This window comes from Mesitornis unicolor, unplaced genomic scaffold, assembly GCF_000695765.1.
Source record: "Mesitornis unicolor isolate BGI_N332 unplaced genomic scaffold, ASM69576v1 scaffold11902, whole genome shotgun sequence".
Lineage (NCBI taxonomy): Eukaryota > Metazoa > Chordata > Aves > Mesitornithiformes > Mesitornithidae > Mesitornis > Mesitornis unicolor.
The window spans coordinates 74,172-98,521 of NW_010167228.1; the positions used below are offsets into that span (position 1 = coordinate 74,172).

Below are 24,350 nucleotides of genomic sequence, written 5' to 3' on the forward strand. Positions count from 1 at the left end.
AAACAAGCTTTGCCCATTAACATTAAACCACTCTCCAAAGTCTTGGAAGTAGATCAGCTGTGATTTATTGTTGCTGATTCACATACAAGTCAAAATGGAAGTGTGTGTCAAAACAGGCTTAAGAAAGCAGAACAGAAAGCATAAGTAGAGATGCACAGGAATCCAGAACTAATTTCATTCAGAATTTTCTCCAAAAGGTCTCATTTGCTTATTACAAAAATGTTGATGCTACCACCTTTGCAAGCTTTTTCAGAAAAGAATGGTGAGTCCCAGTCTATAACTCATCATTAAAAGGACAGAAAAAAGCCACATCAGCTTCATATCAGTGACAGCACACTGTCACTCTGTTCTCAGCTCTGCCATCAGCCTTCCTTTGCCATTTCATCAGTGTCCTTCACTGTCTGCCTCCATACTTCGAAGATGCTGCAGTAACACGATCATGAATTACTCATGAGTTCTTACAACGCTTTAAATATAGCAGTTCTCTGATCTCCTCATTTCATATAACGCGTATCCACGCATATCAGTTACGGCACGGGGGAAGGAAGAAGAGAAAACAGCAGGGAGAGAGACGTAACTACAGAATAACTACTGCCCATGTGAAAGCTTTTCTCAGTAATTAACCATATGCCCTCTAAGCAACTGAAGAAAGCTTTAAGGCTTTCCAAGTCAGTCAAGAAAGAAAAACTGAGAGGTACGAATAAAGCAGCAGACAGACAGGAAGGCTTAATTCTATGAATCACCTGTTCCAACTTGGAGCGATACACTATGAACAGCACAATTTGAGCGTTATCATATTTTCATCATAAATATGCACACAATTAGCAGTAAGTTCAAGTCAGAGTCCTAACAGCTTAGGATGCATACAGTCTTTGAGGAAACATAAGGTCCAAATCCTTCTCCCCACCCTTAGACACAGATACTATTCCCACGCACACAAGTTGCTCCTAAAACGCAAGTATCCTCCAGCCCTACTTGCAGGGGGATCTCAAAAAGCAAAGTGGGTTAAGTTTTCTGCTTTTGCTATTTCCTTCTCCTTCTTCCATACCTGACTCCTTTCACACTGAAAAATCACACTAGTGGTTACCTTCCCAATAAAGGATAAAGGCAACCAATACTTCCCACACAAACTCAAAATACAGAAGTGGTCTAATTTTTATGAGGACCACCACTACCATTAGAACAATCTCTGACAATATTCTCCTACATGAATTTCTCTTCACATCAGCCAAGATATACTGGTGCTCCAAGGCAGCACATGAACCAAATTAACTATCCCGAGTAGTCACTTTTTCCTTTCAGGCTAGCCGAGTGCCGTAAGTGAGATGTGATATTTTAGTGACACCTATGCACCGTTTCCTGTTTTCTTCTCAGTCCCAGGGAAATGCATATACTTTCCATCAGACTGTCCCAGGCTGGGTGGGGCATGGATATATATATCTATGTACATATACACGCACACAGAGAGACATACACATATATCTAAAATGAATGCCAGTATGATTGCCTTCACCAACTCTTCAGCCCTTATTGGTCCTTAACCATCTGTCTCCTAAGTGCATACACACTCACACAAATGATTCATCCAGTCCATAAACGTGCTGCTGAGTCTGCTTTCTCACAAGACCTTCTAGAGCAGGCTGAAGGTGGGCTATAGATTAGATTATTATACTATGTGCTGGGAAAGGACCAAAATGGGTTCCCTTGCAGCCAGAGAAGGTACCAGTGCCTTGTGGTACCAGTGCCTTGTATTATGCACCTAAATTTGTCGATGCACAGTTTTGAGCCTGACCTGAAAGTTCCTTTCTGGACAGCCTCCTGGCTGCATGCAGGCAAGTAACAGAGATGAGAAATGGCAAAGGTCAAGCAGGAGACAGGCTGCAAAAACCGGAGGCACCCAGCGTGCTTGAAGACCATTACCGCTTACTGCTCTACCAGTGACCTCTTGTGGGGAGGGTAGAAAACAGCAGCTCCGTCTGTCCCTCTCCGTACCAATTTGAGCGGCTCCCCTCACAAACGAGTCCACACCTTTAACGGACTTTCAGTAGTATGAAAATTGCAGACTGGCTGAAAAACTATTGCAAGCTGAGAAAGCAGCGACAGGATAAGCAGCAAGATCCTCTCATTGATAAACGAGTAGGGATAAAAATCACTGATGAAACTGAATTATAGTAACTTTGTACTCTGGACAGTATTACAAAATAAGTGACTTTTTTTTTCCTTACATTCCAGACCCCTAAAGAAATGGATAAACAGTGAGAAATCACACTGTCGTTTTTACAAAGTAGGAAGTGGAAGAGCTATGTAAGGCAAAAAATTGTGGAAAATGAAACTTGCAGCAGTAGCAGCTGAGCACCGATGTGACAATACTCCACTTTACCAGTATTCCTAGCTGATGTGGAGCAGGCTGCTTAAAGCAAACTTTTCATGGGTATTCATCACCATCATGTTCTCCATCTAATGACTGTCTGAATTAAGATCCTGTAGGAGTGGTCTGTGGTACAACTGAAGCCATTTGAAAAGCTGTGCTTTGAATGGAGGAAAAAATAAACAAATCACTGCATTATGGAAAGCATTCCTAGAACTGGCACATAACATTACAGCTTTACCTTGGACATTTTTTTTCTGCCCCAGTTTGCCACCTGAAAATGGGAACTGCTTGTTAGCCAAGCAGGACTATCATGATAATTGTGTATCTCTGTACTAAGTGCACTTGTGAAACAGTTCAGAAATACTACTGTCTTTCCAGCAGGATGTGAATAACATGCAATAAATCAAGATTAAAGCCACACAAATGAGCACTAATAAGGGTACTTATTTACAGTTAGGGTGTTATGGAAAAAAACCTTGCAGTCAGAAAAATAGTTAGGGGTCAAATCATTAACAATACACATTTCACTTCCAGTTTGCCCTAGCTTTTGAATGTTTGAATAGGCAGTTTTATTTCAGAACAACTGAACTTATAGTATCCAAAAAAAATAAACAATCTAAATTGAATGTATAGTATGGAGGATCAAAAAATTCATACTACCACAAGAGCCTACCTCTTCCTAACAGAGTAAACATTGGCAGCAGTAGGTTTTATGTGAAGAGCAAAATGTGGAAGCTGTTGAAATTTAAGAAACACTTTGCCCAGGAGTTTCACAGTAGTTTGGCAACAATACAGAAACAGTGAGATTCTGATCTTTGGCTCCAGCAGTGTGATTTAATCAAAAGACTCCTGTGCTTCCTTTATCCTTGACCATTCTGTTCTTTTCCATCTCTGTTCGTTCTTTCCTACTCTCCTTTTCCATTACCTATTCCACTCCATTCTCCACTTCAGATTTTTCTCTCCTTCCATATAAAGCTTCTACCTTTGTCCCTTGTCCCAGTTCCTTCCCTCCGATTTCACATCCAACAAAGGCAAGGAGTAGGAAGCTTGGAGATGAAAACACAACACGCTTTGTCACTCATTTTATCCCCTTAGCCCCAGTTTAAAACCAGCTTTCCCACCAATCTCAACTCATCCTAGTTTGTGTGATTTGTCCTACTCCCAGAACTAGCAGCTCACTCTTTGATTCAAGAAATGTCTTCTTTCACATCTTGAAGCCATCAGAACACTGCACTGTGTACAGAAGATCCAGATCTCTGCTCTCAGTTCTCAGCAAAGACTTACTCAGCTATAAGCTGCACCCTAGCAAACACTGTCCTTGCCAGAATTTAACCAAAAGCCTCCAGCAACTCTTTGGATATGGAAACAAAGCGCAGTTCTTGATCAAATTCAGGCAGGGATATTTCTTTGATCTTAAAACAATTGCAAATATTTAATCCTGAAGCAAAGCTTATCAGTCTTCCCAAAATAAAGACAATGTCCCAGCACAAAAGTTCTGAGCATCTAAAAATACTACTTTCTCTTTTAAAAATGGAAGAAACACCACATTTCCTCATGCCTTTGTGTCTACAGCACACAAAATTATCAGATGACATGTAGTAACTTGTTTACATGTCTGATTGACGCTCCTTGTGCCATTTTGGTTGGCATTTTCTATAACAGTTGTGTGCAGGGCAGAAAATAAAGTTTAGAATCAAGAAGTTAAAAACGAAGCTTCATCCGAGACCTCATAATCTGAGTAGGTGGCAGTACCAGCAAACCCTACTGGAAAGGGCATGTTCTAGGCAACACAGTCCCAAACTGCAATGTTCTTCAAATCACTTGAGCACTTACTAAAGCTCAGTGATATGCTTGCCTTGAGAGCCAAGGGAGAAACTGACTCATGTTAAGACACATTCTCTCTAGTCCCAACCTTCAAAATATTTTAATGTTCACCAGCTAAGCAACAATACGTAATTTGCTTTCATGACCTTTTAAAGTGAAAAATTGCATTTCAATGACAGTCTTCCATAAATGAAGAGACAACACTGGTGAAATATAGTTTACATGATTAATATATTTTACTCAGTATGTACACAGTTCTCCAAACAAATTGGGTCATACAAAGGCAGTTTAAGAAATGTTAAGTAACCACCAACTGTTACATGGGATATGTCTTAGCTGGTTTTGCTTCCTCCAGCTCAGCATCCAGCCAGCGGTATCTGCGGTGACGGCGCAGAACTTCAATTGCCTTTTGTTCTAGAGGTGTTGGTTGAATACCTAGGTCTTCCAAACCAGGAAGGTCAGGCAGTGTCATGTCTGTTGTGTGAAACTTTAAAAAGAAGAGGAAAAGAGCGCAAAAAGAAAAAAGGAATTCACTTGATGAAATGAACAGCGTTACACCCATTGCAATCATTCACATACTAAAAAAGTATTGTCACTCATACATGAGGTCACCTTTTTTTCTTCTACAGAAACAAACCAGCATAAATGCGTATTTCTAGAAACACTGCAATATATCAATACAATGTTCTACAAATGGCAGCTCTTGGGAGATTCCACCACAATTTCAAGGTTCCAGACATCAGACTGTTTCCCCGAAGAAAGAACCCTGCAATGCAATACAATACACTGCTGCATCTTGTGTTTGAATAGGCCTTCAGATATACTACAAATGTGGACTCAGCCAACTGTGCCTCAGTCCTCGTTCCTTGACTTATTTTGGCTCAGTATTTTTCCGTAGGAGGAAGAAAACATTCAATGCAGCCCTACAGAACTATGGCATAATTATACAAGGTACTGAGTACCCAGTGTACTTTGACAAAAGATACAGATGTTCTGCAGCTGGCAAAAAGTCCTTCAGGCTTCAGGTTCAGATTCAGGAATAAACAGCAGTGAGACATGCAGACAGTATCTTCATTTTATCTCCATTAGGTATATGTTATTCAGAAGATTACTACATTGCAACCACAAAAGTTATGCCAAACTTGTAAGGGCATATTTGAAGTGCAATTATGTAGATTCTGCTTTGTCAAGAAAATGTATGTTGAATTACCACCTTTGGTAGGTTGTTTTTCTCTGTTTAGACAAATATCTAATTCTATTATATTTGCAACACATATGACCTATATCTTAGAAAACGGGGATTTCTCTTGCGATATTATTCATTAAAAGGTCTTTAAGCCAACCACATCTAACTTTATGTAGATTACTTGAGGATGAAAAGCTGGGAAAGAGGAACAATCAGACACAGAATTGACAAGGAGAAACTTCCCTCTTATACTACCCATGCTATAGATGAATTGCAGTAGTTTTAGTGATTTGGTGCAGGCTTATTTTATGCAGTGTAAGTCTATACAGTAAAGAGGCAGCTAGAAGTAAGGAGATGTTCCATCTACATCCTGGGTCAATACAGCAAACAGAACTACAATGTGAATTCTTTCTAGTATTTGGGGCGAGTCAGTGGTCTGGGGTGGGGGGGGAGGAAGTTTTGTACTAGACCATGAATAAGTTTACCTCCTTTATTACACACACCATCCAATTTTTCCTAATCAGAATAAGAAACTGGTTTATTTCACAGATGGAGAAATGTAAATGGAGAAATTAATTGCTTACAGTTATTAAAGTAAGCAGCTCTAAGTATAGGACCCAGTTCTCCCAGATACATGCTAGAACCCTACCCCAAATTAATTCTGGGACAATCAGGTCAAAATAAGCTATTGATACTGCATCTTAATAGAAGGCATTAAAACTCCAACTCTGGAAAATAGTTGGGAGAGTACCTGCAACCTGCAGAGAGCAGCAAGCTTAGAGATTGTCAGAGTACATGACTCTTTTGGCTAACCTATCCATATGCCAACAGTTTTGACATTAATGCTTGCTAAATCCTACTTTTCCTCACTTGCAGTTGGATTTTTGCAAGGTATTTCTCCACCCCCACTTAGACACTCTAAGTTAGGAATAAACATGAATTCACAACACGTTCATGAGAAATGCAGGCTAATGTTGAGCAAGAATTTGGGCTGTATCCAGCACTGTCTGTTCAACTTCAGTTGCTAAAAATGCCATTATCTGGATCATATAAGTGATTTTGATGCATCTAGAGGTACATAAACTCACTAGTTACCTAAAGGTGGGGAGCACACCCCCCATCATTTAGCTACACATTGCACATCCAATCTCTACTTTGGCTTTGCTATTTTAAATAGCATGTGTTTTGGTGGAGGGGCACAGTGAAGTATGCAGCCTTAACCACTTCTGACACATAAGGTTGGGCCCTTTCCCCACCCCCATGATGTTACTTCTTGCTATATAATCCCTTATCAAGTGTTTTAACCACTTCCTTAAACATATTTAGAGAAATGTTAACTATTCTTCCTCTACCAATGCTAGTGGAAAGACTACATCATAATGATGTCTTTAAAAAAAAAAAATTTTTAGTCTCTCTCTCTCTTGCTAAGTCTTTCTTTGACTACAGCAGAGGAATCTCCAGACTGCTTTGACAGTGCACCCCCATGGCACTGCACACAAATAAGTTAAGAGCAAGATTGCAGAACAATTGTATGGCAGGAACCATAACCATTTCTTTTAGGAAGGTTATAGACACCTTTAAAAATTCAAATTTTCGTAGCATTCAAACAGTCTGAAAGCAATTCTTTATAATCAAATTGTAGCCATTGAACTGACTGAAATACACCACCACATGAAGCACACATATTTTGGCACTCCTTGAATGTAAAACTACAAGTGCAAGTTACAAATACACAATGAAAGATTTCCTATGAGGAATTTGTGAATAGTCCTGCACTTACCCGGTCCACTTTGTCTCGTGTTAACCATGGTTCAAATGGACTAATCTCAAAGAATCTTGCAACTAAACTGTAATTAGAAAGAGCATTGCAGAAGTAGAGTCATTATCCAGATGCACAGAAGAAAACAAGATTAGTAAAAATATTTCACACTTAATCAACAGTGAGCAACAGCTTGTAGCTGTTCTTTCACGAAATTAATTCATTAAAGCAGCGAACATGCCAGCCAGCAAGTTTTTAGTTGTGTTTCTGGTAACTTTAACTGTTTGCTATGGAATTACTTGATCTCCTATTCTTTTACTTTGGAAGGGAATGGAGGAGCAGGTATTAAGAAGTAAAAATGAGCATTTGTGGGTGCAGAAAGTAAACCTCCACATCCAATTCCCCACACACCAGAGGGTTCAGTTTTGCCCCTGCCTTTCCTCTAAACTCTGTTCCCTAGCAGTGTAGGCAGTAATCCAATTAGTTTGATTCAGTGTCTCTATGAGAAAACACACTTGCTGACAACTAAATGAGTTAACAGCCGTACAAACAAGATGATAGAATCTGGAGCAATCTGCATCTATAAAAAGGATGAGGATTAGTATATTTACAGTTAGCAAAAATGAAGCTTCCCTTGAAAGAAATAAAATCTTGCAAAGAAAATACAGTTCTTGCTCAGTGTCTTGGGACCAACAGTAATCAAAGTAGAATCTCTTTCTGGAGTGCTCACCTGGCAGACTAAGGTGTTACTACGTTACTGCACATAAACAGGACTAGGCTTATCCACCTTTTAGATGCACTCTTTTCTCAAAAATATGAAATACCACTTAGTTTAGCCCATAAAGAAAAAAGCATAACACGGACTGCAGCAAATGTGAATAAAACTAATAAGCACTCACAGTTACTTTTTAAAAAGCTGCTCTGTGTCAGCTGAGCCATGTTAACCTGATGCCTCTACAGCCAATTCAGAAATAGCAACAACAGTTTAAGATGTTGTTCTAGCATTATTCATCATCAGTTACATGAATCCAATGTTCAAGTCCTATTAGCAGATTGGTAGGAGGGTTCTAGTATTGGTGACTTTTTTAGCTTATTAGTTTTCACTGCCCTCATATCACAGACAAAGAAATGCCTGCTCACAACTGCACTGCTCAAATTCCCACACCAAGATCTCAGTACAAACTTACTTCCAACACTGGCTCAAATCAAAATAAGGGACTGAACTAGAAAGTCAATCAATACCCATACTCATCTTTACCCCAACTCTGCCCTCCAGGATGGCAGTGCTCACCAGACTGGAAGGACAGCTGGCAGTATCAGTACCTTAAGCTGCTGCAGTAAAATCTGTCAGGGCCTACAGTCAGCAACATACACACAGATTTTCCCTGTGGAACTACTAAAAGTTCATTTAGTTTGCTACTGATTGTCTCTGCTTAGGACCTTTTGCTACTTCTTGACTCAGCAAAGACATTCAATGTCTCCGGAATAAACAGTTATGTTAAGCTTATTACAAGTATCCCTTTCATACACGAGCTCATCAAATGCAGGCCTGTGCCTGAGCAGAAAACTCAAAGCAAGCTAATGAGTATCTAGGGAAAGCCAGTTTCTACAATCCTGCCGTGTTAAGTAAGAACAGGCAATATTAAATAACCAACGCAACAGTTATTTATGCTTCTGTGCCGCCTGGTGAATCCCAAGTTCTTAGTGAGGGAAGGATCCCACTTACTGGTATAGAGGACGTGGAAGCGGATAGGGAAGAAAGGTTCGAAAGATAACCGCATAGATATATTCTACCATGTCATGCAGGAGGTATCGGTTTGGTCTGAAAGAAAAAGCAACAAACATTATAGGTAAGTTAGGTATACTTAAATATCTGCAGCAAGAAACAAATTTTCAAGCCTTCCATCCCCAAGCCTACCAAGGGCCCGTTTTCTTCAGTCTAAACGATTTGCCAGATTTGTCATTTTCCTCGTAAGAGAAGAACAAGTTTTGGCTCTCCAGATTCTGTACTGTTTCAAATAAAGTGGGACTAAGTTAGAAAAACATATAATCTGACGTCAGTGATGCTAACAGTGTAAGTCACAAACTGCAAAATTGTTTCATCACTGCACTGAGTGCTGGTACCCGGGTGCTGGCATGGGGGGCTGCAAGGGCAGCCAGCTTCAATAAGCCCACCGCAGGGCATAGCTGAGCCCCTCAGGCAAGATGCTGGCATCTCTGGGAAAGCATATCTAAGGAAGGGCAAAAATGCCAGAGGTAGAGAGCAGTGAGGATAGAAGTGTGAGAAACAGCCCTGCAGATACCGATGTGAGAGCAGGAGGAGGTGCTCCAGGCACCCAAGCAGAGAGATCCCCCTGTGGCTCATGGAATGGCCACACTGGAGCAGAGGTTCCTGAAGGACTGTAGCCCACTGAACCAGAACAGATAAACCACACATAAACACTAACAAGAAGCAAACAATAACACAAAGTGCAAGGGCCCACACTGAAAAGTGTGAAAGGGGAAGATGCAGCAGAGAGGAGTTGTTATGGACTGACCCCATAACCTGCTGCTCTCCATCCCTTGCACTGCTCAGGCAGATTGGGTAGAGGAGCTGGGAATAAAGGGAATAAAGGACTCCCCTGAGAAAACGGGAGGGGGGACATTATTTTGTTTTAGTCTTTGTCTCTATTTCACACTATTCAAATCTATTTTACTTTACAGTAAATTAATTTTTCCCAAGTCAAGTCTGTTGGGCCCATAACAGTAACTGATAAGCAATCTCCCTCTCTATCTCATACCTCTCTATACCCATAAGCTTTTCATACTATTTTCTCCCACTGTCCTGTAGAGGAGGGGGAGTGAGCAGCTGGGTGGGTGTCTGGCTGTTGTAGTTACAAGAAAATTCTGGTCAGTTGGGGAATTCTGACCGGTTAGGGTGGGTAACTGTTTCAGCAGTAAAGCTAAAAGAGCACTTTGACTAATCAAGGTAATTTAAGTGGGCAAGGTAATCAGGGAGGGCTGATAATTATGTAAGTTAGAATAGGTACTTGTTCAAGCTACAGAATTAAAAGAAAGGTTGCAAGATATATTTGTATAAGCAATTAGAAAAAGCACAAACCATGTCCAAAGGGAACATTAAATAATAGAATGGAAAGGAGGGGTAATAACTGTATTGAGATCACCATGTGAATGGACTGAAACTTCCATGAGAATAGACATGGACCGAAGCTTTCTCATGGGAATGGACTGATGGACCGAAACCTCTCTTAGGGGAGTGGACTGAAAGCTTTTCTTTGACAAAATTATAGGGGTAAATTCTATGGGGAACCAATCAGAGTGATAGAGAAAGGAATATGTAATCCTCTTATGTAAACATCTTATGCATATGCATGATCATATGATTTGCTCTGTTAAAATTGTATAAAAGGACTATGAAAATGTATGGACGATGGAACACACCTTTGAGGGGCTACCCTCTGTGTTCCCCAGCGCTGCAAATAAAGAAGTGCCTGCTTATCTGCAACTGTGTAGATAAGTTTTTCTCGTCGTGATTGCGACCCCGTCAACATGGCTGCTGGCCAAGGCTAACCCACCACATTTGTACCAAATAAAGTGTATTCTGTGTACTTTTAAAGCACACCTTTAATGTGCCTCCTCCATGCTGACTCACATTCTGAGTACAAGATTTTCAGCGCTGAGACAGGACTGAATTTGTACAAGCCCATTTGGCAGTTTGTAGCAGAGGAAAGCCAGAAAGCAAATGGTAAAATTAGGGAAGGTTTGCTAACAAGACATTCCATCTTTGGTAGCAAATGGCTGCAAGGAAATTTATTCTCTTGCCTTTGCTTCACTTACAATCTACCGTTCTCTTCAAAAGCAAGAGGAAGAAACTAAGATAAATTCCCCCCAAAGAATGCATTCCCCCTCTCAAGAGGGAAGCAGTCAGCCTACTGCACACCTGCAGAAGTCCAAGAGAAACACAGACCATTGGGAATTTCCATTCCTTTCTTGTTCAGACTTTGCATCAGCATTTTAAAACTCTTATCTTTATAGATGGCTCAGACTGAAACATGTGTCTCCCTTGGCTTTCAAGGCAACTTGCTGGTACTCCAAAACATTCTGAACCTTCACCACACACAGGAGCCCACTGCTGAGCACTGATGTGTCACTTGGTGTTTCAACCTTCAGAATTACATTCTGCTGGTCATGAACAAAGCAGCAATGAACATACCAGAAGTGTGCATCTCCTAACAATTTGCTATACTTTTCAGCTAAGGCAGAGATCTCAGTGACATGACAATCACCTTCCCAGGTAGGGACCTCCTAAAAAGAAGAATCTAGGCTTTTTTCATCTTCAGTCTCCCTTTTCTTTTCAAAATAGGAGACACTGAGTTACTGTTGGAATCTAAAATCCCACAAAAATGAAACCAAGCTAGAGTAAGACTAAGTATGCAAAACTTCACACAGTCCAAAAAGCAAATACTAGCATACAAAGAACATGAATTTCAGTCTGATAAATCCAAGATACCAAGGTCTGAGAATGCTCTTTTACAAAATTAGTATTTTAAACTCAAACCCGGTAGCTCCTCTAAAAAGCACCTCAAAGAGCTTCAGCAAAGGGTTCTGCTGCACAGTTCTTTTGATTTTCCAACACCAATTTGGATCTTTAGTTTAGACCACCACTTATTCAAGTGTCTTTTCAGTCACTGTTATGTGCCTGAAATTGTATTCTTTGCAGTGAGAGCCTGGCATCTTTGCCTGAATTCATGTCTCTGAAACCTGGACACTGAACTCCTGACCTTCTGTAAATTGCCAAAATATGAGACTTTGAAACTGTAAGAATACATTCAAAGTTCAGCCAATTGCCCTTCCATTTGGCTGCAGTGTTCTTTTTAGTGTGCAATTCTCAATTTCTCCTGCAGTTGGAGCAGTTGCTTCTGCTGAGACACACAAACCTAAAACCAGTTGCTTCTCCTTCCTCTTGTGGCAGGTGGCTTTGGATACATATGGACCCATCTTCAAGTTTGCCCCCAAGAGCTAAAATAGTCTCTCAAAAGGGTTAATTTCATCCCATTTTGTGTTTTTGCATTAATTCTGTCCAACTGACACCTACATACCTATTCTCTTTGATAAAATAAGTGTTTCAGAATGACTGTCTAGCATTTGCTTCCACTTGTTCTTTAGGGTATCACTTCACATCATTCCAGTGATTTGAAAGCAACTTCAAGTTGCTTAATAACCTTATTGTTGCTGTAAGACGTCCTTTTGGGCCACTGTTGGCCTCTTTCATCTTGAAGACCTGTTTTCTGCCTTTTCCTCAACACCAGCATACAGCACACTAAGCCTAGCTACCAGGATTACATCTTCCTCAACAGCTCAGTCACAGCACTGAAGAAAGGGACATCACATGAGTAAAAGACTAACCAGCAACAATCTCTGCACTACGGGAGCAGAGAGATGTTACTCCAACAGCATCAGAAAACTAACATGGAGAAAACAATAATCTCAGACAAGCCTTTTGCAAAATCCAGATACTGTTCACATTTTCAGTGTATAAGGGGGAAGACAGAGATATGCGCAACAGAAAAAAAAAAAGAGCTGTTCAGCATTATTTGCATCTTGACTAATCAGCAACTTTCTTTATCAATGAATCCAATGTTCCTTTTACTGCATACGCTGGATGAAGACCAGTTCCAGTGCCATGTTACAATGTTAAAACATGGACCCATTACCTTGGCATTTGCCACATTGTTTATTCTTAATGCTAAAGACCTATTCTGGCTTGGAGCTTTCGTAAACAAAATATTCCAAGAGAACCACTGCCTCCATCCAGTCCAGATCCAGGTGGCTTCCACACAGCTTAGCAGAACTTTCTGCAAATCTATGTTGTCAAGTATCTTCCCCAAGACTGCCTATTTCTTCGTGTGCACATACATAACATTAAATGCAATGGGGCCCAAGCTAGGATTTTCAGAGTACTCACAATAACAGCTTGAGTCATTTTTCCTCCCAAAAAGGAGGTGGAATTTATTGTAGCTCAAACTGTGGGCATGGATGGAGAAATTAAATGCACTGTGCAGCATGCCAAAAAATGACACCAAAAAGAAGTACTTCAGTTAATTAGAATCAGAGAACTAACCTACCCAGCCAAGGCGTATGTTTTTCCTTTAGCATCAGGATCCTTAATTGCATTAATAATTGCCTTTGCTACATCAACCACCTGTAAGGAACAAATTCAGACAATTACCAACAGAAAACAGGATTGCATGCACACACTCCTCTTTCAGAAGTGATTTACAGGAGGGAAAGAAAAAAAACCAGCACACACACACACACACACACACACACACACACACACACACACACACACACACAGGATTTGGGATTGTCTTGTTTTATTAAAAACTTACATATACTGGTTGCTTCACTGATTTTTTTCCCAGAGCAATAAGAGGCACACCTCCAAACCAGCGCATGTCTGATAGAAAGACACATACGAAACTTGAGAATAAGATCTGTGATTCCTTTCAGTAAGTAAATAACCAAAACATTTTGCATTACTCTGTGTATCTCTTCTGAAAACTGACTTAACTTAAAAAAATAAAAAAACCAAAGCAAAAAAAAACCCCACCAAAAACAAAACAGAACAAAATTGGGAAGAATTACAATTTAAGTAGCACGGTTTTCAAAACACATCTAGTTTTCTTATTACCAATGATGGGAAGGCTGTATTTACTGTTCACTTAGAGTGATTCGGGGATATCTCAACTTTGCAGGACAGAAACAGATTCTACACTATCCTGTCTAGCAATTTTGTTGGTGATACCTCAGAGTAGTTACTGTTGCTTATGAGCCCAGAACAACTCAGGTTGACTTTTACATTCGAACACTACCAACATGAAAAACTACTTTCAGGGTAAACTAGTTTGAGGGTTAAGATGACCAAGCCTTAGCTTAGAACAATCTAAATAAAAAAAACCCACTAGTACACATATCTGCCTCAAACAAACAAAAATACTAAAATTGAACAGCAAAGTTGAACTAGATTCAGAAAGAATTCAGTCATGAGATAAAAAGTTATGTTTCCCACTACACACCTTAGGCTAACAAAATACAATACATTTCTGATAAAAACATACCTCTGCTTCTCAAAAGCAAATCACATTTTCCCTCTGTTCACTATAGACAAGTACACAAATCTTACATAATATTATTTCAAGAGTACGCACTTGCATAATGATTGAGAAATCGGTCCTCTCTTCCGAACATCTCAGAGGGCTTCAAAATTATAGCATCTGGAAATTCTTCCCTCACTGTGTTTTCTCCAACAGCCTATAATTCAATTAAAATGAACACATTCATTAGATCCATTCCGAACAGACCGGAAGTTGCCTTTTCAGAACTTAATACATCCTGACTAGAGCACTGGAAGAAACTACACGATCAATACCACAAAAATAATTTATATTTCAGCCATTTGATCGTTGAGATGCTATGCTAAGATAAAAGCCTCACAGAACATCCCCAAAGTCCCAGAAACACGTAGATAATGTCTTCTATTTGAGATACAATGCAGTCTCACTAATGAAGTGACAGAAATTTACACTGACAAAAAGGAACTGACTTCCTTCCTTCAAAAGGAAGAAGCCTAACCCAAGTACTTCTCTTGCTAAACAGAAGGTTTACATATCCTCTACTACATTATCAGAACACTCCAAGAACTGCTTAAATACAGTTAGAAATTTCAGTGGTAGCTGTCTACTTTCCACGTGGGACTAGACAATACAGTAAGGCCTAACTATCCTATGGAGTTGTTACACATTGGGAGCTACCAGATTTTAGCCCTGGTTTTAAAATCTTTACTATAAAAAGACAAGGCAGAGCACAGTGAGCTCAAACAAAACAAAAAAAAACAAAACTAGCTATATTAAAGAGAGAAATTCAGTAATATAAAATTATACCTCCTAATAAGGAAAAAAATAATAGGATTCCAAAACAAGAATTATTTTTTTTGTACAAGACCAGGTAACAATCCCACTCCAAGGGCCTGTAAACGTGAAACTCATTTGTCTTTGCAGCATTCATTTTGGCATCAACTTTGCTAGGTCACTCCAGCCTTAGATGTTAGGCCTGGTATCAGATCCCAAACCATCAAACTAGGTCCTCTTTCTTAATGACAGTAATTTCAGATGCAAAGATATTCAAGGACAGAAGAAAGGACAAGTTTTCAGGAACACAAGTTCCATTTTCCTTCAACGCACATGAAATACTAAGGAGGATTTCTAGCTCCAGTAAGCACAGTAGCTCAAAAATTCCTCAGCTGCAGAAAACATTACACAGTAAATTTGTACACTGATTTCCTTCAAATAGACCCAGTTAAGGGAAAAAAACCAACCAACCAAACAAAAAAGCCAAATCAAAAAGTAGGCTGAGAATATATTCAAAAGGATTCCAGACTTACTTTATTTCTGAGGTATTTGGAAGGACTCTTCATGCTAGCGTTCAGGTGAGAGATATGAATGAGTGTTTCCACACCAGCTTCCCTAGATATCTGTGCAATACTTCTGGGAATATTTACAAATTCATCTTCAAAACTGAAATTTCTAAGACAAGGGAAAAAAAAAATTACTTTAAGAGCAATCAACAGTGGCTGCCTACCAACTAAATAGCAATCATTATGTATTACTGGAATATATTTTAAAAACCTATCTTGACACTCTCTGTTAGAAAGAAAATTTCCTTTCATGAGGGACTCTTCATATAATAAAAACTGGAGGTAAGTGAAATGCAACAGTAAGCTTCAATTACAGCTTTAGTACTGTCTGCTTTTTCACCTGTTAAGATCAGTATGAGAAATCTTCCAAGACAAATAGAAAACTCTTCCCAAGTGAAAACAGATTATTTTTTAAGAGAAGTGCTGTATCTTGAAATCTGAGCAAAGCTGTCTTTTTACAACATCTGTGCAAAATATGACTTGATTTGATGCACTCAATTACATTATAAAGTAGCTAAAAAATTCTGAGCAGCCCGAGATGCTAGACATTGGGGAGGTGGATAAAAAACAGACCAAAGAACACACAGGTGCTTAAGCAAATAGAAAATCTTACATTGACAGAACAGTTAGAATCATTTCATAGCAGCTCTAAGGGACTTCTCAAGGAGAAGCATGCAGAAAGAGCAACAACTTCACTCACTTTATGGCATTCAAGGGGCCTAAATTAGGGGGTTCAACTGTAATCTAGTTTGGCATCTGATCAAGAACAAAACAGAAGCTCTGTCTCCAAGCAGAACTGACACTAGAGGCTGGCAACAATCCGAAAATTCTTTCCAGCTATCCCAAGACTGCAAGAAAAAGAATTGGCTTCTCATGTCTTTATATTGTCCTTGTAAGCAATGCACTCCATCTTTTCCATTTGCTTTGGGTAACAAACATCTTGTCCAAATGCCTCTCTCTCTGTCCTTATCTACTCCCACAGATCCCACTGGAGACTAAAGAAAGCCTTAAAAATAAAAAGTTATTTTTGACCCTTCAATAACTAATCTGATCCTGGGAACCATCACTCCTGTTCTGCTCATAAAAATAGATTTTAGAAACACACAAGAACGAACAACATCCCTCCTGTAACTATGGAGTTTTCAAACAACATAATATACACAGATGAGACTGTACACTAATAATGCTAGGCAAGGAGGAAAGCATTTAATGGCAGACTTTACTTTTTTTGACTGTTCTCTACTTCTGATCTCAGGGGCGGTTTCTCCTGCGTAAGTTTTTCATAGACTTTGGGATGATTGAAATGGTTAGTCTGACCTCATGTTTAACAGACCATAGAATTTCATCTTGGGGTTCCAGCACCACCACTGATACCAACACATGTAAGATAGGTAAGAACGTCTGTGCAATACACCACTAAGTTCTGGAACATCCAAGAGGCTTGAACATGTACCAAGACTCCTCTGCTCTGGAATCTGTTGCAACTGACCAGAGTGACACGGTTTTGGGTGTTTCTAACTGGAATGAAACTTTTTCTTGCAGTCATCACACTTCCTTTCAATAAGAAAAATACTCGCCCTTATATAAATCATACTTCATACACAAGTCCAAAAATTTTAGAGGGGCAAGTACACATGAAATACATATCTGAAAGATGAACAGAGATTACATTGTCCTTGGGCTAACTGTACAGACCTTTTTTAGTCCCTCATTCACACATTACAAAGAAATTTCATGTTTTGGCAACAATATGTGTTTGAACTCTTACGTTCATAATTCAGTTACAGCACAAAACAATCCTGGGCAGTTGGTTTGCACATTTTAACGTAAAGTCTACATCCCAAAGTCTGAAGAAGATATAAAAAGAACCAAAAATCTTTGTCAGATGCACAAGACCAAAGTTAATTTAGGTTTGGTGGGCTTTTGCCCAAATAAGTTATGTTACAGACTCCAACAGTGGGACAAGGAGCTAAGTGACTATCAGAAAAAGAAAGTAGCTCTATGAATTTGAACGCAAATTCAAAGTGTCTCCCAGAAGTTATGTATGATATTTGACTAGACAAGAAACAGCTGAAGTAGTATGTCTGTTGGCAAGCACTTACTTTAGGAAAAGTAACTGTACAATTTGAGACTCTCAATTCTATTCTATTCACATAATTTGACTACAAATTCTACAATTTGAACACCAAATGGCTGTTCACAAAAAAGAGCAAAGGCATCAGCCTTGTAAACACAGATGAAACTGAAATCTACATACGTTTCTGTCTACGATAGCGAAATTATGTACCGTATAAAGGCAAATTTTAAAAAAAGAAAAGCAGCTATTACTGGCATTTTTAACCTAAAACAAATCTGGGATTTTTTAAAATAGATTTCAAAAAGGAACTATTTTTAAGAATTATTACCAAAAATGCTTATGTAGCTAATAGTGTCTGTGCCAAAATTCTATCAAGGGATAATGCTATTAATCATAATCTTAAGTACTCTCCATTAGCTGTTCCTGTTTATTAACATTTACCAGAGAATAGGAAAAGCTTGATCATAGCTTATTCTAGTAGGCTACAATTCATCACCAGGCCAAAGTAACAGGACAAAAGCCCATTTCTGTAACGTAAATATGAGCTTACATAAACTGGTGAGCCTCTGTCAGCTATAGGAAGGCATCCGTGAAACATCTGTAAGGTGTACGAAAGCAGCACATTGAACTCTTTGACAGAACAAAAGCTGTACACTAGAAAATTATAGAAATAATGCACTTCTCAAGAGCAGATCATATCCAAGACTCCAGTTAACCATTTAAAGAAATGGAAGAAATTTTATACACAAAATTTCAGTTTTGCCTTTTCATAGAAGCCAAGAATAATGTCAGCATCACGTGCTGTAAAAGGTGGCTACAATGTCCAATACCTGGTTCAAATCTATCTATATAGAGGGGGAAAAAAAAAAAAGTAAAGTTACTTTGTTTCCCATTCCTTTCCAACGAGATTAATGACCACATTGCTGTGTTCCACAGCTCTTCGGATAGAGTCTTTGTCCTTACAGTCCCACTCCTGTAACCAAAGCATCAAATGGGAAAAAGATGAGATAATGTGTAAATAGACATAATCAAAGAAAGCTCTTTCACACTATTTCCATTTAGAGGCTAAACAATAGCTGGAGTTCTGACTTTGAGAATGATTAACAGACTTCCTTGTATAGCAATGGTATTGTATTTGATCTAAAGCCAAAGCAAAAGACTTACTAGGAAGAGAAGTTGCCCCAGGTCACCCATCGGCCGCAGATACATGAGGTCATACTGATCACAGCGATAGGGTATGATTACTTGAGATCCAATGCGACCTAAGCATTTCAAAAAAATATTTCATTTATCTCAAACTAATTCATAACTTAATAGATTAAGTTTTGAATCTACAAAACTTTCTTTTTTCCCTGGCATTAAAGCACAACAAAGGCACATGGATATCTTGAATAGTTATCTGCAAAACTAAAAGTGGAACAGAATTAAGTTTTTGAACCTACATCATTGGAATGCTTAAACAGGAACATAGTTGAGTATTTGGGCTTGTCAGATAAAATATAGAAGCTTGCAAGAAGCTTGTGAACAAACAATAAAAATCACAGCGTGTGCTATAAACACAGTACAATACTTTAAAATGTTTCACATCTAAGGATATTTGCATTTTTTAAGTTGCATGGAAAGGAGAAGAAAATAAAGGCAAGATTTATTTTATAAAACTTAAATTCAAAAGGGCAATTTTAAAGAATTCCAATCAAATTTCAGCAAATATTTTAGTAAAATGTACTAATAAGGCCAAAACCAGAAGGATCAAATGTGTGCCGTACTTCTCCTCAGATCTGCATTTTACAGAGTGAAGCAGAATGACTTATTTTAATGACTAGCGATTTTCACAAGCTTCTAAATTTCCTAGATTAAAAGTTTTTACTAATTGTCCCACCTTGGCACTTTAGCAGGCCAAACACTATGAAAGTATAATGCAAAACACTTTCGATCCAAAATGCAAGAGTTCTAGATTATCCTGCAACCTGAAGAAAAACTAGACTTCCCTTAAACACTTTTTTTTTAATTAGAACTCCCGAGGAACATTACCTAAACGGTTGACAACGTATCGTCCTAGGAAACCTGTAGCCCCAAAGACAGTGGCCACAATGCCACTGACAGAGGATCGCCCACTTCTTCCATGAGGGATCACCGCGTGATGAACTTGACGGTGCTGCTGCAACACAGATGGTGCTGCAGCTACCACAGAAATGCCAGGGCCTACAACACAAAACGGGAGAGAGCATGTGATATAAGCTAAAAGTTAGCAGTGTCAAACCACAGTTAATGTTATTTTTCTTATTACAGATCCATTTTCTCTAATGTGTCTCAGCAAAATTTCCCACATCAAGACTCCTGACAGGCTACTTCAGAGACATCTGGATAGGTCAGAGGACAGCAGGCTTGAGGTAGCCGTTCATAAAAGTCAAAAACCAAACTAAGACATGAAAGGAGCAGCTTAAGGTTATTGGTCCTTAAACAGCAAGTAAAGCTTAACTGGCTAGCTTTAGTACTAGATGTATAAGGTGAAGCACAGAGGTTAAGCAAATAAAGAACACCTGCTACAGGCAGGTCCCACCAGAATACATCTACATCCTGCTCCCAGATGTGGGAACTGTGGGGAAAAAGACCTCAGAATCACTCTAGATGCAGTTAATCAGACTTTTTACATCAGCCTAAATATAGCAGACCCACACGCTGGAAGAGGCAGCAGTCCTCCTATATCACAGCTCTGGAGTGAAGGGAAATTAAGAGTTGCAAAGAGCCTGATCCATGATGCACAGGATATTGCCTCAGAGCTGTTCCTTTCCTCAAGGAGCTATGAGAACTTGAACGCCACAGAAATAGGACATCACTAGATTACTGACATAAATTAACAAGATAGCTCCAACAGGCAGTTTGAAAAGAAGAAACAGATGTCCTCTCCAAGCAAGTTAGCCAAAAGCAAGAAATAAATGACCTGTAAGAGATTTTTGAAATTAGAATTGTTCAGTGTTACTACACATCCATGCTCATAAAAAGAAAGGAATGGATGAAATATAGAGTACATAAACACACTACAGACATCTGGCTGTTGACAAGATCGTAAGACCTGTCACTGCAAAACTAACTTGAGAATATAACAGAAATCCAGTAACTGACTTTCCAACTTCTAGTAAATCACAGCCTTAAGTATTTTCTGGGTAAGAATAAGCAAGTTTAACCTTCCCCTTATAAATCTAAGTAGCAAGAATCATAATGAAAACAAGATTAGTATTTGATATCAGAATGACGAACGCCTTAAGAAAAAACAACAACAACAAAATCCCACTTCTACACTGAAAGAGTACATTTTATCACGATATGGTTAGGTATTGCCAGTTACACAGTGGCACTGATGATGTAGTCATGATGTTAAGAAGATAAAAAGGACAGGGTACGTTTGGACATAAAGTCTATTTTGTTAGATCAGCCGACAGAATTCAAACCAGAAAATCCAGTGAGATTGCCGTGCCTGAAGGAGGTGGTGCTTCTCTACCCAGAAGTTTATCAATCCCTCCTCTCTCCATAGGCCACAAATTGGAATAATAAAAGATATCACGTCTCCAATTCTGTCCTGAAAGGTAGTTTGATATCTACTTGACTAAATAACACAATCACACATATAGACTTAACAAATTAATATACTATGCCTAGAAACTATACTCCAATTGGCTGATAAAAACAGGAAAAAATAAGATATTACCTATGCAAACTTCAAGAAATATATGACATCCCAAAGTGCAACTCTCCTACAAAACAGGTCCAAGGTCAGTAACAGTTAAACTGAGCATGGTACCTGTATTAAAGTGGCACATATGCAGGGTCTTTCCATTACTGAAGCAGAGACCTTGAAACTATAAGAAGGAAAATACACTCTATGATAAGCATTATTTTAAAAAAAACAACAAAAAACAAACAAACAAACAACCCAGAACACTCCCCCCACCAAAAACCCAAATCCCCCACACCATTTGTCAAAGATCTGCTGGAGTTCAATAGAAGTACACACTCCTGTAGCATCAAATTAATGTCTAAAAACCTGATATGCAGTTTTAAAAGTGACACAATCTGTTCATATTAAAATCTACAATACCTCAAACTGAAATTTTAAGGAATATGTCAGCTTATCACTGCCATATTTACCACTTACCTTCACTTTCTGCTTTTTCTATCATTCAGTTAATTTAACACTTCCCTCTCAAATCTTTGTGCATACTTCTGCAGAATTACAGTGAAGACAGAACTTTCAATGGATTTTCAATGTAATACATCTTAAAACACATCATCATGCTATCCCTATCAATGTTATCAGACACAGACTACACAAACATACAGCCTATACCTCAGGTTTTTACATTCCAAATTCTTGGAGAGGTGTGTTGCTTTTATTTCTTTATTCTTTTAAATTAAAAGAACAGAACAAACTTGCAAAGTGAGCATATGCTGAATACTCTGTACAGAATAAAGCCTGTAGCTATGTAAAGGATACCTAGAGAGTGGAGATTAACCAAGCTCAATAGAAGTGCAAGCATAAAGGATAATACTGAGGGAGACAGCTGGATTAACATATTACCTTCATTAGTGTCCTAATAACTAGAGTTTTGTTATTTATGTCTTAGAAAAAGCAGACTCTCAGAAAAAGGACTATGCTCTTTATAAACAGCAGGATTCCTTCAAGTATACAAAAAAACTACACGATATGCTGAGATAGTAAAAGAGAAAGCTTGATGACCCGTACTCCTTTTCAGGACTTTGTTTACATACATTCCTCTTTCTAAAGGTTTGTAAAAAAAAGAATAAAAAATTACAGTATATCCATTTACACAATTTACAGAACTAACACTATTTCTGTTACGTTTCAGTCCTTACAATATAAGAAGTAAAACTAACAAGACTTTAGTCCACTGTGAGCACCTGTTGAAAAAAGTGTTATTAAACAGGCCAACTCATGTAAGAAGGACATGAAAGTTAATCTGAATAAAATGCTATGCATATCTTTCAACTAATTTGTGGCTTTTTTGTTTTTATTTCTGCAAAAATTATTGACAACATGCTCTTCGGGATGCTTTTCACTGTCACACTAACAAAGAACATCCAATTACTGCCTTGTATTGTATTCTCCAACCTGTGCGTATATGACTGCTGTTGCTCACCTTATGCTGTAAGGTCTTTACCGGTGTAGATCTTTTCTCGTTCCATAACTGTGCAAGATCTGTCACAATATATCATCACCTATGGCTAGATGCCTAATGACTATTGTATTACCAAAAAAAAAAAATAAAAATTGAGTTTTAAGGATATCCATGAGATGCAAAATAAGCTGGCTAGAGAGATCCCCACACTGATTCATAACCGTTAAAGAAACTTTACATACAGCGTGGAGCCCTGCCAAAATGCAATATAAATAACTCCAGACGACAATAACTTAATAGAGCCAAACAGCTTTTACAACCCATGTTAATACCTCTAAACTGAGCAACACTGCTTAAAACTCTGTGTTTTTGTATAACACAGACTTGCTCAGAGATTCTTTTTCCCAGAACAGCAGGATTTAGTCTTCTTCACTAACCAGAATCTATTTGGCATTGGAACTTTCACAATCCATACCTGAAGCAGTTTACAAACACCAATCTGAATTAAACCTCAAATATCCACAGTAAACTAGAACAATCTTTTTCTTGAAAAGACACATTGCTCTAATTAGAAGTATGTTAAATTCCTTCCTTGCCTTTATCAACCAACAAACTCCGTTTGCCATCTCCCACTTCATTCAACAGAAGAGCATGTGCTGAAACTATTCCACTAAAAATCACAGAATGTTTGAAGTTGGAAGGGACCTCGAAAGATCATCCAGTCCAACCCCCCTGCCAGAGCAGGATCACCCTAGACCAGGTCACACAGGAACGCGTCCAGGAGGGTTTTGTATGTCTCCAGAGAAGGAGACTCCACAACCTCTCTGGGCAGCCTGGTCCAGTGCTCCAAAACCCTTACAGTAAAAAAGTTTTTCCTCATATTCTGATTGAACCTCCTATGCTCCAGCTTGCACCCATTGCCCCTTGTCCTGTCATTGGCTGTCACTGAGAAGAGCCTGGCTCCTTCCTCCTGACATTCGTCCTTTACAAATTTATGAACATTAATGAGGTCACCCCTCAGTCTCCTCTTCTCCAAGCTAAAGAGACTCAGCTCCCTCAGCCACTTCTCACAGGGGAGATGCTCCCCTCCCTTAATCATCTTTGTGGCCAGTTCTGTTTCTGTGGCAATAGCCCAAATAAAAGCTTTAAATATCATCTTGGTACTTAAATAAGCTTACAGACCATGGCCAAGACGTCAAGGTCACCTAAGAAATAGTAAAAAGAATCCAAACTTTTAGCTTGCAAGACAAATGCTATCCCTTACTGAGACTTCAACAATCCCAGTGAGACAACCTCCAGTGCAACCATGCCAGCAGCCTGAGCCAATCCCCTGCAGCCCTGTGGGTTACAGGCCCGTTTTCTTAAGAGAAACTAGGCAGAAAACCACTTCTGCCGCAGACAGTCATTATTCCAACCAGCTACTGTCCAGACACTGCCCTGCGAGTTCCCTCACCCCGCTCTACTCTCAGGGCGCCGCAGTGAGAGAAGGGAAGCCCACCGACATGCCGCTGGCGCTGCACCC

The 24,350-nt window shown here is 39.0% G+C and overlaps 1 protein-coding gene across 1 annotated transcript in view; it reads right to left on the reverse strand.

Annotated features, from left to right (window-relative positions):
- Window positions 1-4,419: 4,419 nt before the first annotated feature.
- NDUFA9 (NADH dehydrogenase (ubiquinone) 1 alpha subcomplex, 9, 39kDa) overlaps window positions 4,420-24,350 on the reverse strand; it is a 20,381-nt gene continuing 450 nt past the window's right edge. The window contains exons 2-11 of the mRNA XM_010178631.1: window positions 19,725-19,895; window positions 18,858-18,955; window positions 18,575-18,666; window positions 15,584-15,725; window positions 14,352-14,454; window positions 13,533-13,600; window positions 13,266-13,342; window positions 8,867-8,962; window positions 7,162-7,228; window positions 4,420-4,682 (exon numbers count right to left, since the gene is read on the reverse strand). Of these exons, the coding sequence (XP_010176933.1) occupies window positions 4,512-4,682; window positions 7,162-7,228; window positions 8,867-8,962; window positions 13,266-13,342; window positions 13,533-13,600; window positions 14,352-14,454; window positions 15,584-15,725; window positions 18,575-18,666; window positions 18,858-18,955; window positions 19,725-19,895 (1,085 nt within the window). The 3' untranslated portion in view covers window positions 4,420-4,511. The remainder of the gene's footprint in view (window positions 4,683-7,161; window positions 7,229-8,866; window positions 8,963-13,265; window positions 13,343-13,532; window positions 13,601-14,351; window positions 14,455-15,583; window positions 15,726-18,574; window positions 18,667-18,857; window positions 18,956-19,724; window positions 19,896-24,350) is intronic.